We start from the raw sequence: 15,557 nt of genomic DNA on the forward strand, positions 1-15,557 counted from the left end.
AAACAAGAAGTGTTTTCAGACAAACATCTTCTTAGTTTGCCCAAAATGGAATAGTGCAGGAACGTAACACTTATTACTTAACATTCCTAATATTGTGTATATTGCCCATTACTAATCACATCCAGACATCCATTTAACATTCAACCTCTCAACTATATTTTTTAAATTTAATTAGCATTTTTTAAACACAAACTCATTAGCTCATTAGCCATAATTATTTTTACGTTTATCTTATGGATTATAAAATTAGTTTTATAACAAATTATAGCAGTTTTATTGTACTGAATTATGATGTACAGTATAGCAAGTGCCAGAAAAGTCACAAAGTCTCATGCAGTTTAGATGAAGGATTTAAATATTCATTATATTTTTTTTACAACTATACTTACAAAGCAGACCTTGAAATATTCTGAGGGGTTGTCCCCATGAAGGACAGGGATGCCACGGAGAACTGCAGTGCATCAAAGTGTAACCTCAGTTCCCTGAAACTTTGCTGCAGTGTAGATTTTAGTTGCATTTTTTTTTTTTTTTTTTTTTTTTCTGTATTGTTTATTTTAGTTTGTTTTTTTTTTTTTAATTTTTGATACTTTGCTGGTACTATTTTATGACCCATGAAAGATAGCCAGGGACAGTCCACCCCAAAATAAAAATTCTTAAATCAGTTACTCACCGCCATGCCCAATTTGACTTTCTTTCTTCAGGTAAACACAAAACAAAGATTTTTAGGAAAATAATCACATTTCTGTGAGTTTATATAATGCCATTGACTCAACTTTTATAAAGAATATCTCTTTGGGTTTGAGACTTTAGTCTTTGCAACTTTAAAGATCTTTTTTATGCATCAAGAGCTTGTAACACTGCAAAGAGAAAGGACAAATTGAAATAGCATTATATGTGCGTTACTAGGCATTAATTTAAAGGATGAGTGTTTGAGGAAAGGTGGAAAGACATTAGATGATGTTATCGTTTTCTTGTGGTACAAAATTGTTTTTGTTCACATTTTTAAACGGATTCTTTCTTTAAGTTTGAGACTTTTATTTTAAAACTAACTCTTACTATAAAATCCTATTGGCTATTAATAAAAGTCATGCCGATCGGCATGCACCCCTTCTTATCAAAGAAGAAGAAGAAGAATCAAAGAAGAAGATGCACCCTTTCTTCAAAATGCCATAGAGCAATGCATTCATTTAATCTGATCGATAGTTATGTGTAATATATTTTAAAACCACTGATCGCAAAAGTATTATCACTGGAATGTTAAAGGAAGATGATGAGGACTTTGAGGAAGAAGATGAGAAAGATTGTAGATCTGCAAACAGAGGGAGCATTTCAGCTGTCTTTTCTGTCATCTTCAGTGTTGTGTCTGGTGAGTTTTTAAATACACAATTACTAACAGATTTAAGAAATATTCTGGATGTTGAGACATTAGTAGCAGTTGTAGGATAGCCAATTATTGCACTTTCAATAAAATATGTCAAGTTGGAAAAACATTAAAGTAAATAATACGCTCATGCAATCACTTCCTGCTTTTGAAAACTAATGTTAATATTGATAGATCAATTACATTTTGAGCCATGTCTTTTATTTTGAAATCGCAGTGCTCGCCAGAGGACGCCCAGACGTCATATTTCGGCGTCGGTCTTTTGAATGGGAAAGTGCTGCTCTCGGTTCTGTTGTGAATCACAGCAGTATAATCGCTGGTGGTCGTTACGTTTCTCCGTGTTTCTGTGTTTTTAGAGCAGCTGAACTGGATCATGTCGTCACGTCGGACAGCTCCAGAAGAATAAACCCACCTGCCAAAATGAGGAAGTCGCATTTCACAACACTCCCATAGCACTTCCTCATCAGTGTAAACTCCTCTGATCAGTGACATTCAGTGTATTTTCATCAAATCGGTGATATCTAGTGTGTGTGGGCAGATTTTCTCGGGAACTGGATTTGTTTTAAAGCACCAGAGATGTTAAATGTGCCATCTCAGTCTTTTCCGGCAGCTGGATCCCAGCAGAGAGTCGCACCAGCCGGTCAGTCCAGAAATAAGGTTGGTCTCCTGAACTACAGTATTGTCATAGAAATAATGTAATGCGTGGTTTAAATGCATAGAAAAACGAGACGGCTCTGTATTTACCATTCAGATGTCCTTGTGTGTACAGCGCTGGATGTTTACTGCTGTGTTTAACGAGTACAGGTGGCGCTAAAGCCGGGTCACAGTCTCCTGGACTGGATCCGACTGACCAAGAGTGGACGCGATCTGACCGGACTGAGAGGTCGACTGATTGAGGTGACAGAAGAGGAGCTGAAGAAACACAACACCAGAAACGACTGCTGGACCTGCATTAGAGGTATAACATCAAAATACACATCATGAGCACAACTCATCTCAGTAAAGCTTTCTGCATGCTGAGGTGAATTTAAGGAAGCTTTTGGGAATGTATCTCACTCAAGTTTGGATTCGATAGGACTTTTAAAAAAAAAAAAAAAAAAAAAAAAAAATTTAATAAAATCAAGAACATTTAATTTATTTGATGTAATGATAAAGTAATTTATTTTGTGATGTCAAGTTGAAGTTAATAAATAAATAATAAACCGCTGTCCTTAAAAATCGTGGTATCCACAAAGATATGAAGCAGAACAACTGTTTTTAACACTGATAATAGAAATGTTTATTGAGCAGCCAATCAGCATATTAGAACGGTTTCTGAAGGATCTTGTGACACTTAAGACTGGATTAATGATGCTGAAAATTCACTTATGCTAACAGATAAATAAAAAATACATTTAAAATATATTAAAACTGGAAACCGATATTTTTAAATCGTAATAATATTTTTAACACTATTTTTCATGAAATAAATGCAGCCTTGGTGAGCATAAGTGACCTCTTTCAGTTCGGTTTGTGTCCAGACAAGAGATAAAAGATGTTAGAGCTGTGTCAGATCAGATGTTTGTGTGCTTTCTCTAGGTATGGTCTATAATGTGAGTGCCTACATGGATTTCCACCCTGGTGGGGAGGAGGAGCTGATGAGGGCTGCTGGGATTGATAGCACTGAGCTGTTTGACCAGGTAAATGCTCTCTGGGCAGAGCGTTTGAAAACAGGGCTTTCAGAAAACCATATTTTATGTCCATATTTTGCTCTCAAATGATTTTTGTGTAACACTTCATATAAAGAATACAGTTACAATTACTTCTAAATAATGTGTGTAAAATAATAAACTAGTTAATTCATAGTTTATAAATAGACTTTGCACCCCCCCCCACACTTTTTAATTAGCTCATATGTTAAGAGTTACAGTAGGTTTTTGTTGTCGTTTTTTTTTAACAACATGATCTCATGTGTATTTGTATGTATTTTAAGTGTGGTTCTACTATATGTACATTTACTTACTACTTTATAGATGTGCAGATGTCTGCAAGTATTTATTTAATATGAATGTTGAATTCATGGAATTAATCTGTTGATTCTGCTGAATTTGTGAACAATAAAATAATAAATAAAAAGTTGACTCAATTGTATGTTGAACAGCTGTGCTTTACATTTCACTATGCATCAATTTTTTTTTACATGTAAATATTTCATATGTGTATCTGCATATAAACAATGAGGCTAGTCTGATTTTTAAACCAGAGTTGTTAATAGTTAATGAGAACATTAAAAGTTATTAATTAATACTAAATAAATTTAAAGAAATGTTTATGTAAAGTGAATTGATTCACATTTATGTGAAAATATTCTCTTCTCTTTAGACTTCTCTTTATAAACTATGAATTAACTATAAACTATTAGCTTGCAAATGATTTGTAATTATTGCTGATGTTTGTCTGCCTAAGTCCATCGGTGGGTGAATTATGAGTCCATGCTGAAGGAGTGTCTGGTGGGGAGGATGGCAGTGAAGCCCAGTCCTGCTCTTCAAGGTTCTGTCAGCTCTTTTGATAGTAGAAAATAATTCAGTGAAATTCATTCATTTTTGTGAAAATATATAATTATTCTCATACAAAAATCCTGCCTTTTGGCCAAGTTCTTGTATGAAATAATCAATAGTTTTATTTGTTTTTGTTAAAATGTTTTTATTTTATTGTACAAGAATATTTCTTTTTTTTCAGGTTCCGAAATAAGATTTTTGATGTTGTTGTTTCAGTTTTTGTTGTTATGTCTGATTAGATGTTTATTTGTTTCATGAACGGTATGACATCAGAGCCGTAGTTCAGCTATGCAGATTTCTAGTTATAAATGCTGAGTATTACTTAATTACTTATTTGACTCATGAGGAGTAATTATGTGTTTTGTACTCTTCATACCAGGTTTGTCTGTCCCTCCACCTTCAAGACAGGAGCCTTTATCTGCTCCTCTCCCTGCCAAAGATCATCGCCCTCGGTAGGTTTTTTTCATTATGTCATGATTATGATAAAAATTATACTGAGTGAACCATTCTTGGTACAGTATCATCTGGTCTGCATTTTATGCAGCATTTAGGGCTGGTTGTGGTCAAATGAATAATGGTCTTGGCTAGTAATGTTGAGGTTACATTTAATCCCAGGTAGATTCAGCCTGTGAACCAGAGGTTTTTTATTATTATTTTTTAACTACTCAGAGAGAGTTTAGTAACAGCGCTTCAAAGTATTCGTATTTTATTTATATATATATATATATATATATATATATATTAAACGTATTTTATTTATATATATAGTCACTCTGGCTGATTCTCTGTATATTTATTCTTCATCTTTAGATATGATTGGTTCCAGACAGATGGCACTGTCAATATCATTGTTTACACCAAACGAAAGGTTGGTGTCAACTCATTCTCAAAATGCAGTGGTTATCTGGTTGTCTTTTCTCAAATATAAAAGAAGTCAAATCTGCTGTTATTTTCCCCTCACCAGATTCCCAGTGCTGGCTGTTCAGTGGTGGATCTTCAGGGAGATACTCTTCGGGTGGAGATGCTTTTAGGGGGGATGTCTTACCTTCTCTACTGGCGTGGGTCTTTTTGCATTTCTTCAGCCACTGACATGGCATGAACATTGTTGTGTATTGCTCTATATCAAGTTTATAACACTGTTTCTTTTCAGGCCTATCTAGTGAAGTTCAAGGACGTGTTGATGGTGAGTTGTATGTTTAATTAGACTTTTTTGTGTTGAATCTAGAATTATATTGAAAATTATCTGTACAAAAAGTACTGTGGCCGTACCATGGTGGAGTGATAGTGTCAGCTAATATTACTGTGATTCATTGAAGATTACAGTACCTTGCTACTGATTTTAATTTACTGTGACATTTACATGGTACTATTATTTAAGCTTTATGCTTATTTTAAATAATCAATCATTTATTTGTCTCATTCAAAATAAGTGTTTCCTTGTTGTCCTGTGCTTATAGTCCAGACATCCCACACTGTAGGAAAAGTTCAGGTGTGTCTGCACAAATCTGTGAAAGACAAGTGGATGAAAGTGGGGCAACCACTAGAACACCATGACACATTTATTCAGTGTAAAGATCGTGGTGAGTAACAAATGTATGATCCTAATTGTCAGAAAAGTATCTAAATTTCAGATAATTTGCAGTTTCATTTCAAAAAGATAGAGGCATAGAGGAACACATTTGAGATGCTGTATTGTTTTGTAACATAACATGAAGTAAAGGGGTACCACAAGGCTCAGTGTTGGGCCCTTTATTATTTGTTCTCTATGTAATTAATTTAGTTTTAAATTATTTACTAATTGTTCCTAAAGCAAATTTCAAATTTGTATGTTGATGTTTTTACCATGGTGCTTATACATTAATTTTTTTCAAATCAAATATGCATCAGTGGCTAAAACAAGGAGTCATTTTGGAAAGGTGTTCATATCTACTTTCCTCTTCTTACACAATTAAACTCTGAAATTACAAATCTTAGTACCCTTGTACAGTTCTAGGACAAAGTAAAATAATTTTTAAACACATATTTTGGCTCATACAAATATTTTAATATATAACTAGTTAGTTTTTTGTTCCTTTACCTTACTCCCTCCTCACTTCCGCATTCATTAATTTATTTATTTAATAAATGAAACTTGGTAAAACATAAATAATTAATAATTTATAATAGTTTATTAACATTTGTTTCATCACAGAGCTCTTCTACAGGGAATGTGTGTTGGTTTCGAAATCAGACGTCACACACGACACGCAGGTCTTGTGTTTACAACTTCCTCCAGGGTCACATATGCAAGTTCCTGTGGGGAGACACGTCTACCTCAAAACATCTCTCCAGGGTAATACCACACTTTGTCACACAGCACATGCTCTGCTGATCTGATGAGAACTGATGGAAGGTGATGGTTTTATGGAGTGTTCAGCAGGCTTGTTCTGTGTGTTTGGTGCACAGGTACAGATGTTGTGAAACCCTACACACCAGTGGATCAGTCGCTAATACCTTCCTCACAATCCAGTGCTGAAATGGGCTCAGACTTAAATCTTATGATAAAGCTGTATCCTGATGGATTGTTGACCTCACATCTCGCCAGCCTTCCTATTGGTTAGTAACTTCTCATATCTTTTTTTTTTTTTTTTTAACATGATTTTACACCATGGTTGGGCAATTCATTAGCTGGAATTTGAACCCCTTCCTTGTCCATAAACCTGTTTGCAAGATTTGTTAAACCATTTATTAAAGTTAAATGGATTTCTTTGAATTTTAGTTCACTTTTCTTAACTTTTTTATTTTTTATTATTCAAACTCAAATGCTAATGATAGTACCTGTTTAGTATCTCAGTTCAAATTTGGATTGAATAATAGCTAAAAAGCTTTCTCATTTCATGATACACAACCCTATTTTGCACATACAGAATGAACAAAAAAACAAATAAATAGTACTTAGTAATTAATAGTACAAAAAAAAAAAAAACACACACAAATAGTAAGTTTCACTGGAATTGCATTGGATCACAAACAAAACTTTCTAACTCCTGTCATCTTTCTGGCCTGTTCCAGGATCCTCTCTGTCGGTAGGTGGTCCTGAGGGGTCCTTCAGTACGCGAATCCTGCATGATGTCACTCATCTCTACATGTTAGCAGCCGGCACAGGCTTCACACCCATGGCTCGTCTCATACGGCTGGCTCTACAAGACCTCACATCAATCAGGTCTGCCCTGTACAAATGTGAAAAAGGAAAAAAAAAAAAACAATAACATGCACTATTTACGTCACCAGCCGAAAAGCAAATGTAGCAAGAACTTTTGCTGGTGTCAAGGTGGTTTTAATCGATGAGTAAAGTCAGTTACCCTGGTGTCCTAGCAGCATAAACGTAGCAGTTCATCACATTAAAGTCACTATGAAATCTGAAGAGCTAGTTGTCTATCAAATTATATAATGTTAAAGCCACACTGAATGGTATAAGTGTGTTAGTAAGTCCACTGTTAATCATTAGAGGTTTAGTTTATTCTGTGTATTCAAAGGTTCATCAGGTGCGAGTTTATTCATTATTCATAGAAAAATACTCATACTCATTTACAAAGCTTTAAAACCATTGTTGGTTATTTAAAAGATACTTATACCTCATTTGGATTAATAACGTGCAGTCAGTTGTGATAAGCTTCCCGATGTTATGGACATTGCCATCTTTGATGCCATCGCTACGGTTACCTGTGTATGGTTGAGACTTTAATTGTTCAATTATTAAGATTTGTTTTAAAACAGCTGTTTGTAATCTGCTGAATGAACAAAACTTTGAAGACTCACATACAAGCAAATGCAGCTGTCAATGCCAAACAGTTATCATGGACATTTGTATTACTGATAGATGCCTTTTAATTCTTGGGGCTTTCTTTCTTTCATTAGGATTTTTTTTTTTTTTTTTTTAGAAAATGGTTGTTTTACTGTAAAATGCTTGTAAGATTAGTTGACTTATCAAAATGATAACAATAATAATAATAATAATAATAATTTATGTTTATCTTTTCAGAAAAACCAAGCTGATGTTCTTTAACCGTCAGGAGCGGGACATACTTTGGTGCTCTCAGCTGGATGAACTTTGTACAAAAGAGGAAAGGTATCATTTATCCCATTATATATCTGACTGTTCATTCTATCAGCAATGTCACATTTTTGAATGACAGTACAGTGATCTCAAACGTTGATTCCGTTCAGGCTGTCATTAGGCAGCATCCTAACTAGCATGTATGTTTCTTAGGTTTGACGTGGAGTACGTTCTGTCAGAGCCTACAGACTCTTGGAAAGGCAGAAGAGGGCGGATAGATGCTTGTATGCTGCAGAACTTCCTGGAGAGACCAGAAAAAGCCAAGTGTTTAGTGTGTGTGTGCGGCCCAGCCAAATTCACAGAGTTAGCAGTGCAGTGAGTCATTTTTTAATGGTTTGCACACGCAAACATTTGATATATCTGAAACTGTTTGAGTTATGGCATGTTTTTACTGTTTGGTTAAGGTATTGATTTGTTTTTCTCAATGGATACTCTCTCACAGATTGGTCAGACAGCTGGACTTCAGTGAAGAGGAAATTCACATTTTTCAGGGCTGATTGGGACCCTGAAGTGAAACATGGATTTCTTATACACATACTTGCGGATTATATCTATGCATATAAAATGCACTTCCCAGTCAAAACAAAAGCTGTAACGCCATTCTTTTTTGTAGAAATCTATTGGCACAATCAAAAGCCTGCACTGACAAACATCAGAAGTTTGTTTCTCAACATTTCTGTTATTATTAACTATTATATTATTTTGTAATTTAAAATAATGCTCAATAATTCTCCTATGTTAGTTTTTGCAATGAAAAATATGATCAGTTGGTGTTTTCAGATACATTCATGACATGGAAGATTTAGAGCACTTGTGTAATGCAGCTAAAACATAACATAACTGAGGAAGCAATACATGCAAACAGTTTTGTTGCTGTGTGTTCACATAGCAAATTGAAATGGCTCAGTAAATCAGGATGCAAGAGATGGGTTATTTTACAAGTAAAGTTATTGCTGTGTGGAAATGCTAATCTGACTGCCGTTTTTTTATTTTTAAGTTTATTTTATCTCAGTGTATGTACAGATAAAATTGTAATATGTTAAATTATCAAACTGGAATGCAGTTTCCCTACTGAAATGTAAACTACATAAATATAGTTTGTGAACTGAAATCTGTAAACTTGTATCACGGGTCTGATGTCAGTTTAGAAGGGGATGAAAAGTTTCAATGGGTAAAAAAAAAAAAAACTACTATAGCAAAGCGCTTTCTGTTATATCAGCAAACCAGGTTGTTCTTGAAATTAGGGATGGATAAATGACGACTCTTGAATATTTGAAGCTTTTCCCTATAGGCTATAGTCTTATATTAAAAAAAAATCTTAGTAAATGGACCTCAATAACTGGTTTGGGTTCAAATATTCCGACACACAAGTGGTGCTTTTTCACTGTGTGGTACGATTTGGTTCAACTCGCTTTTCCACTGCAATTAGTGGGTTTGGATTATAGACTAGTTGTGCTGCCTCTGCTGCCGTGATGTCATTGTAAGCGCGTGAAACAAGAGCAAAAGAGCTGATTCTCGGCATGTGGATGTTTTTCCCTGCAAGATGAAAAAGTTTGTTTCAAAGGAGGCTGATGGCAACAAAGAAAAATACAAGAGAGTCTGGGAACTCGTACAGCAAAGCGTAGACGACGACATTACTTGGTTTGCTGTATCACCACAAAGCATATAATTTACTTAGCTGCCAATATTGCGTATTAAAAAAAAAGTATTTTGTGTATTTCAGATCTATCATATTTTGTACAGTGTACTTACTGTGTTCATATTGTATTGCAATAGACTTTTGCTGCTATTGAGGTGGGATACGGATAAGGTTAGGGACAGGGTTGGTGGTATGGGTAGGATTAAGGATGGGTTTAGGTGTAAGGGATGGGACAACAGTGTAATTATAAATGTAATTACAGAAATTAATTACAGATGTAATTGCATGCAGGTATTTTTAAAATATAAGTACAATGTAAAAACATGCATGTACACAATAAGTGCATTGTACCAAATGATTAATTAAAATGTAAGTACATAGTAAGGCCACTTAATATAAAGTGGGAGCCAAATTTGTTTTCTAGATAAGCAGAAGTTTCAAGAAATGGCTGCCTACAACAGGTGGGGGCTCCCACAGTGTATTGGTGTCATTGATGGATCACACATTCCCATCATAGCGCCACAGGACTATCGCTGACTGTTTTAACCTTAAAGGCTGGCAGTCCATCACCCTTCAAGGTGTTGTAGATGAGTAAAGGACTTTTCTGGAATGTTTTCACAGGACTGCCTGAGAGCCTGCATGATGTTCAGGTTTTGAGACTGTCCACACTATGGGGAACTACATACCAGCTTACACCAGCAACATTGGTGGGGTGAATGTTGGCTACTATCCTAGGAGACTCTGCCTATCCCTTGTAGAACTGGCTCTTAAAACCATTTGTTGACACTGTACCGCTGACAGCAGAACAGCAGGTCTACAACATGAAAATCAGCAGAGCACGTGTAGTGGTTTAAAATGCTTTTGGAAGATTAAAGGGTCATTCTACAGACACTTCCACTTTTGGTATGGTAAAATGTCTTAAAATTGATTCATTTTTCTAACATTTAAACTTAGACCACATTATTAGATTACCATTTGACTTTATGAATACATATTAATGACAGCTTGTTTATTTTGCTTTTTTTGTGCAATTATTTCAAGACCACATGTACCATTTTTGTCACTGGTGTTACCTTCCATATTAAAAGATTTTATCAATATTAAAAGATTTTATGAAATATTTGTTTTTTTCAGATGTTGTAGTAGTTGTTGGAGAATAATGATGATGATGGAAGTAATGTGATTTTGTTATGTTTTATTTAATGTGAAAGAAAAAAAAAAACAGTACAGTAACAGTAACACAGCACAGTAACACCAGTGACACATAAGACCTGATATACTGATCTAAAAAAAATTTCACGAAAAATGCAGTTTACAATATGTCTGCTGTAAGGTATCAAACCATATGTTGTCAATCATGGTATACTCACTAAATTAAGTAGTTAAATCCATTTGTATTGTAGTTCTTTTTTTTTTTTTTACAATTCCCTAACAATAAATAGGTCATACCAGTGACGTCAACTAAAAGAGAAAATTTCTGATAACTGAAAAGAAGCAGTGGACTTAACATGGGCCTATTTTTAATAGATCTTTAGAAAATAGGAACAGGAAGTAAAGTGATGTCAGTGTGATTTTTATTTCAAAATAACAGATTTTTGTCAAATGGTAACACCAGTGACACACCTTCAGGGGACCACTGTTTTCATTATATATTTTATAATATTTATTCAGCATTTTTTTATTATGCCATTTATATCATATATTTGATAGATATGAATGCATTATTGTATTTTAAATGGTAGAAAAACCTGTTTTTGACTGCAAAATAAAGCACCTCTGTACATGGCTGTGGGGACGAACAGTTTTGTGGAGCTTGGAATTCTTTATAATTAATTAAAAACAAATATTGCCACATTGACAGCGCAAGAAGGTCTAATTGTTCAAATAACACATTGTTTTATTTTAAAATATATATAAAAAAAGAAAATAAATTGTATCCCTAATGTGTTTTTCAATTGTAATATTTCTGTAAAGGCTAAGGAAAGAAAAATGGACGTTTCTGTAGAATGAGCCTAAAAGGAAATGACCGTGCAGTCAACCTTGTGAAATCTATGGTGCTGACATGCTGTGCTCTACATAACCTTTGTGAGAGTCGTGGAGAGGCCTACAAGAATGCATGGGATTCACCTTCAGCAGCAGAGCCTGTGGTGGCACTGGCACAGGCTGTAGAGGAGGAGGGCAGGGATGTAAGTGAGGGTCTGATGCGTTACTTGAATGGTTAACTATTCATATAGCCTCAACCGAGATGGTACTATTTAAGCGAGCCATACCTTGAAGTGGGAAAGCACCAGAAAGTGAGCAGTGTCGTGCTGTACTGTGCTTTGCAGTGGAAAAGCGCCAAAGCAAGACGTAACAGTGGAAAAGTTCCAAAAGTGAAGCATTCACTGAATGGGAAGAAAGCGAGGCTTCAATTTTTGTTGATGGTGTGTTTGTCTGAAAACAATATGCGCTCCGGCACGGAGCTTCCTGAGAAACTTTGTTGAGTATTCGATACATGCTTTGAAGCTTCAGTGTCATATGTAACATCACTACTGGAAATCTCTGTTCATGGCATGATACATGGGATAAAATGTGTTTGATACGTTGCATTCCAAATATTTATTTCTTGAAGAAAGCTCTGAAATATGAATGACTGTAAAAACTGATGATTGTTTGACTAACTCGTTAACCACTGATGACTTCCAACAGATAGCTTCAAGGTGAGGGTGGGATGTGGTACTAAGCTGTAACTGGAAGAAAAAAAAAAAAAAATACATATATATATATATATACATATATATATATATATATATATATATATATATATATATACATATATACATATATATATATATATATATATATATATATATATATAATATATATATATATATATATATATATATATATATATATATATATATATATATATATATATATATATATATATGTATATATATATATATATAAACCGTTTTCAGACTGCTTGATTAAATGAAGCATGTCAGAATCTTACAGAATAAACCTACATTTTTATGTCCATATTTTAACTATCTAAGGGCATTGTCTAAAACTCAAGGCGCAAGTGCACTTAGGGCATGTCCGTATCCACTTTTGCTAGTTTAAGGACGGGAAAAATGGTCGGCGCACCCCAGCTCATGGTCTAAAAGGGTTGTCCTTATTCTCTTAATGAGTAATCGGTGTGTTTTGGGCATAACATGCCATAAACCAATCAGAGTCTCATCTCCCATTCCCTTTAAAAGCCAGTTGCGCTCACGCCATGGCGGATTCGCTATTTACATGGCGGAATTTGCATAAGCAAAGACTGAATGCTTCTCCAAGTGGAAAGTTTGATCTATGGGGCACAATAATAATCTTTTATATTGTAATACTTTTTTATTTTTAATATTTGCCCTGTTTTATTTGCCCTGTTTTTGAGCTACTGCGCATCCTTGTTTGTGTAATAAGCAGAGTGTACGCACGTTGTTCACCCACCTATAAGCACATATTATTAACGCATTCTTTAATTAACAAAAAAAAAAAAAATGTAAATAATTGCTTCATTGATTTTAGACCAGGTTTCATTAGGTCAATGACGCAGCCTATTTCAGTTGCCTAAAAATGAAATGCAGCCTATTTCAGTTGCCTAAAAATACCAGCATGCCAACAATGTGCCTGAACACACCTTGTTTTCAGACCAGAATGCCCATGGGCACACGAATGCAAGTAGGGCTCAAATGCATTTGCTATTTATACAACGTGGCGCAGGATGTGAAAATGATAACTGTGTCGGGCTGAAACTAGCAAAAACACTTGCTTCGTGCCTGGCGCCACATTGCACTGGGTGTATGATCATCATCAAGGGCCCTTGATGTTTTATGCTCATTTCTGCAGTCTTGTAGTCCATTCCATCACATGCTCACCAATGGATCCTCTGAAGTGAATGGGTGCCGACAGAATGAGAGTCCAAACAGCTGATAAAAACATCACAATAATTCACAAGCAATACACACCACTCCAGTCCTTTCATTAACATCTTGAATTGAGAGGCTTTCATAGCCTGCAATCTAAAAAAATTATTGTATTACATTAAATTCAATGTAAAAAAAATAAATAAATTAAAAAAAAAAAATAAGGATCTTTGTACCAAATATAATGGTAATGCAAGAAAAAAACTTTTTTTTAAGAAACTGGGTTTATTAATGAATCATTCACTAAATGAGGAACAATTGCACTCATTCTCTACTATAGGAAAGGAAGAATTGTGTAAACTTGTTATCATCTAAACCAACAACATGTTAGACCCTATTCCATCTATGCTCGTAAAAGAGGTTATTCCAGAAGTCATAGATCCTCTTCTGACTATTATTAATTCACCATTGCCATTAGGATATGTCCCCAAAACCTTCAAACTGGCTGTAATTAAGCCTCTCATAAAAAAAAAAAACAACAACAAAAAAAAAAAACACAACATTACCCCAAAGAACTAGTTAATTACAGACCTGTCTTGATTGTAAAATTTTCTTTTTAAGGTATTTGAATTTTTATTTTCATGATACTTTTTGTTGTTTTTTAGTGAATATTTTTTTCTTTGTTGGTTTATAGTAGTGTTTTTGAGTGTATCATTGTACTGAGACGGCTCTAATTAGAGGTACAAATGACCTGCTCTTATCATCTGATCGTTGTATCTCTCTATTAGTGCTATTGGATCTTAGCACTGCGTTCGACACTACTGACCACAACATTCTTTTGAATAGACTAGAAAACTATTTGGCATTATTGGAAGTGCATTAGCATGCTTAGAATCATACTTATCTGACCACTATCAATTCATAGTAGTGAATGAAGAGGTATCATATCGATCACAAATGCAGTATGGAGTACCTCAAGGCTCAGTACTAGGGCCATTACTCTTCATGCTTTACATGTTACCCTTGGGAGATATCATCAGGAAACACAGTGTTAGCTTTCACTGTTATGCTGATGATACTCAGCTCTATATTTCTTCGCGGCCTGGCGAAACATTCCAATTTGAAAAACTAAAGGAATGCATAGCTGATATAAAAAACTGGATGACTAGTTATGTCTTACTGCTAATTTCTGAAAAAAACAACAACAACAACAACAACAAAAAAAAAAAAACGGTTGTGTTAATTATAGGACCTAAAACTCTGCATATAGAACACTCTCTATGACTTGATGGCTGCTCTGTCAATTCTTTGTGATCAGTTAGGAGCCTATGTGTGCTGTTTGATAGCAATCTTTCCTTAGAAAGCCATGTTTCTAGCATTGGTAAAACTGCATTTTTATATCTCAAAAATATATCTAAATTACAACCTATGCTCTCAAAGTCAAATGCAGAAATGTTAATCCATGTGTTTATGAACTCAAGGTTAGATTATTGTAATGCTTTATTGGGTGGTTGTTCTGCACACTTAATAAACAAACTCCAGCTTCTCCAAAATGCAGCAGCTAGAGTTCTAACTAGAACCAGGAAGTATGACCATATTAACCCGGTTCTGTCAACAATGCACTGGCTCCCTATTAAACATCGTATAGATTTTAAAAATATTACTTATAAAGCCCTGAATGGTTTAGCACCTCAGTATTTGAACTACCTTTTACTGCATTATAGTCCTCCATGTCCACTGCATTCTCAAAACTCTAGCAATTTGATTATACCTAGAATATCAAAATCAACTGTGGGCGGCAGGTCCGTTTCCTATTTAGCACCCAAACTCTATAACCTACCTAACATTGATCGGGAGGCAGACACACTCTGTCAGTTTAAATCTAGATTAAAGACCCATCTCTTTAACCTGGCTTATACATTACACATTCATAATATTCAAGTCTGTTAAAGGATTTTTAGGCTGCATTTATTAGGTCAACCAGAACTGGGAACACTTCCCATAACACCCAACT

The 15,557-nt window shown here is 34.7% G+C and overlaps 1 protein-coding gene across 1 annotated transcript; it reads left to right on the forward strand.

The window, feature by feature from the left end:
* Positions 1–1,927: 1,927 nt before the first annotated feature.
* Positions 1,928–9,133, forward strand: LOC109104908 (cytochrome b5 reductase 4). The gene is given in 15 exon segments (XM_042755739.1): positions 1,928–2,038; positions 2,186–2,339; positions 2,960–3,060; positions 3,826–3,946; positions 4,298–4,370; positions 4,729–4,786; positions 4,883–4,976; positions 5,069–5,101; positions 5,376–5,498; positions 6,110–6,250; positions 6,364–6,513; positions 6,970–7,120; positions 7,940–8,026; positions 8,168–8,329; positions 8,457–9,133. Coding segments are annotated over 15 exon segments (1,584 nt in total). The 5' UTR covers positions 1,928–1,957; the 3' UTR covers positions 8,512–9,133.
* The last annotated feature ends 6,424 nt before the right edge of the window (positions 9,134–15,557 follow it).

This window comes from Cyprinus carpio, unplaced genomic scaffold (assembly GCF_018340385.1).
Source record: "Cyprinus carpio isolate SPL01 unplaced genomic scaffold, ASM1834038v1 S000006746, whole genome shotgun sequence".
NCBI lineage: Eukaryota > Metazoa > Chordata > Actinopteri > Cypriniformes > Cyprinidae > Cyprinus > Cyprinus carpio.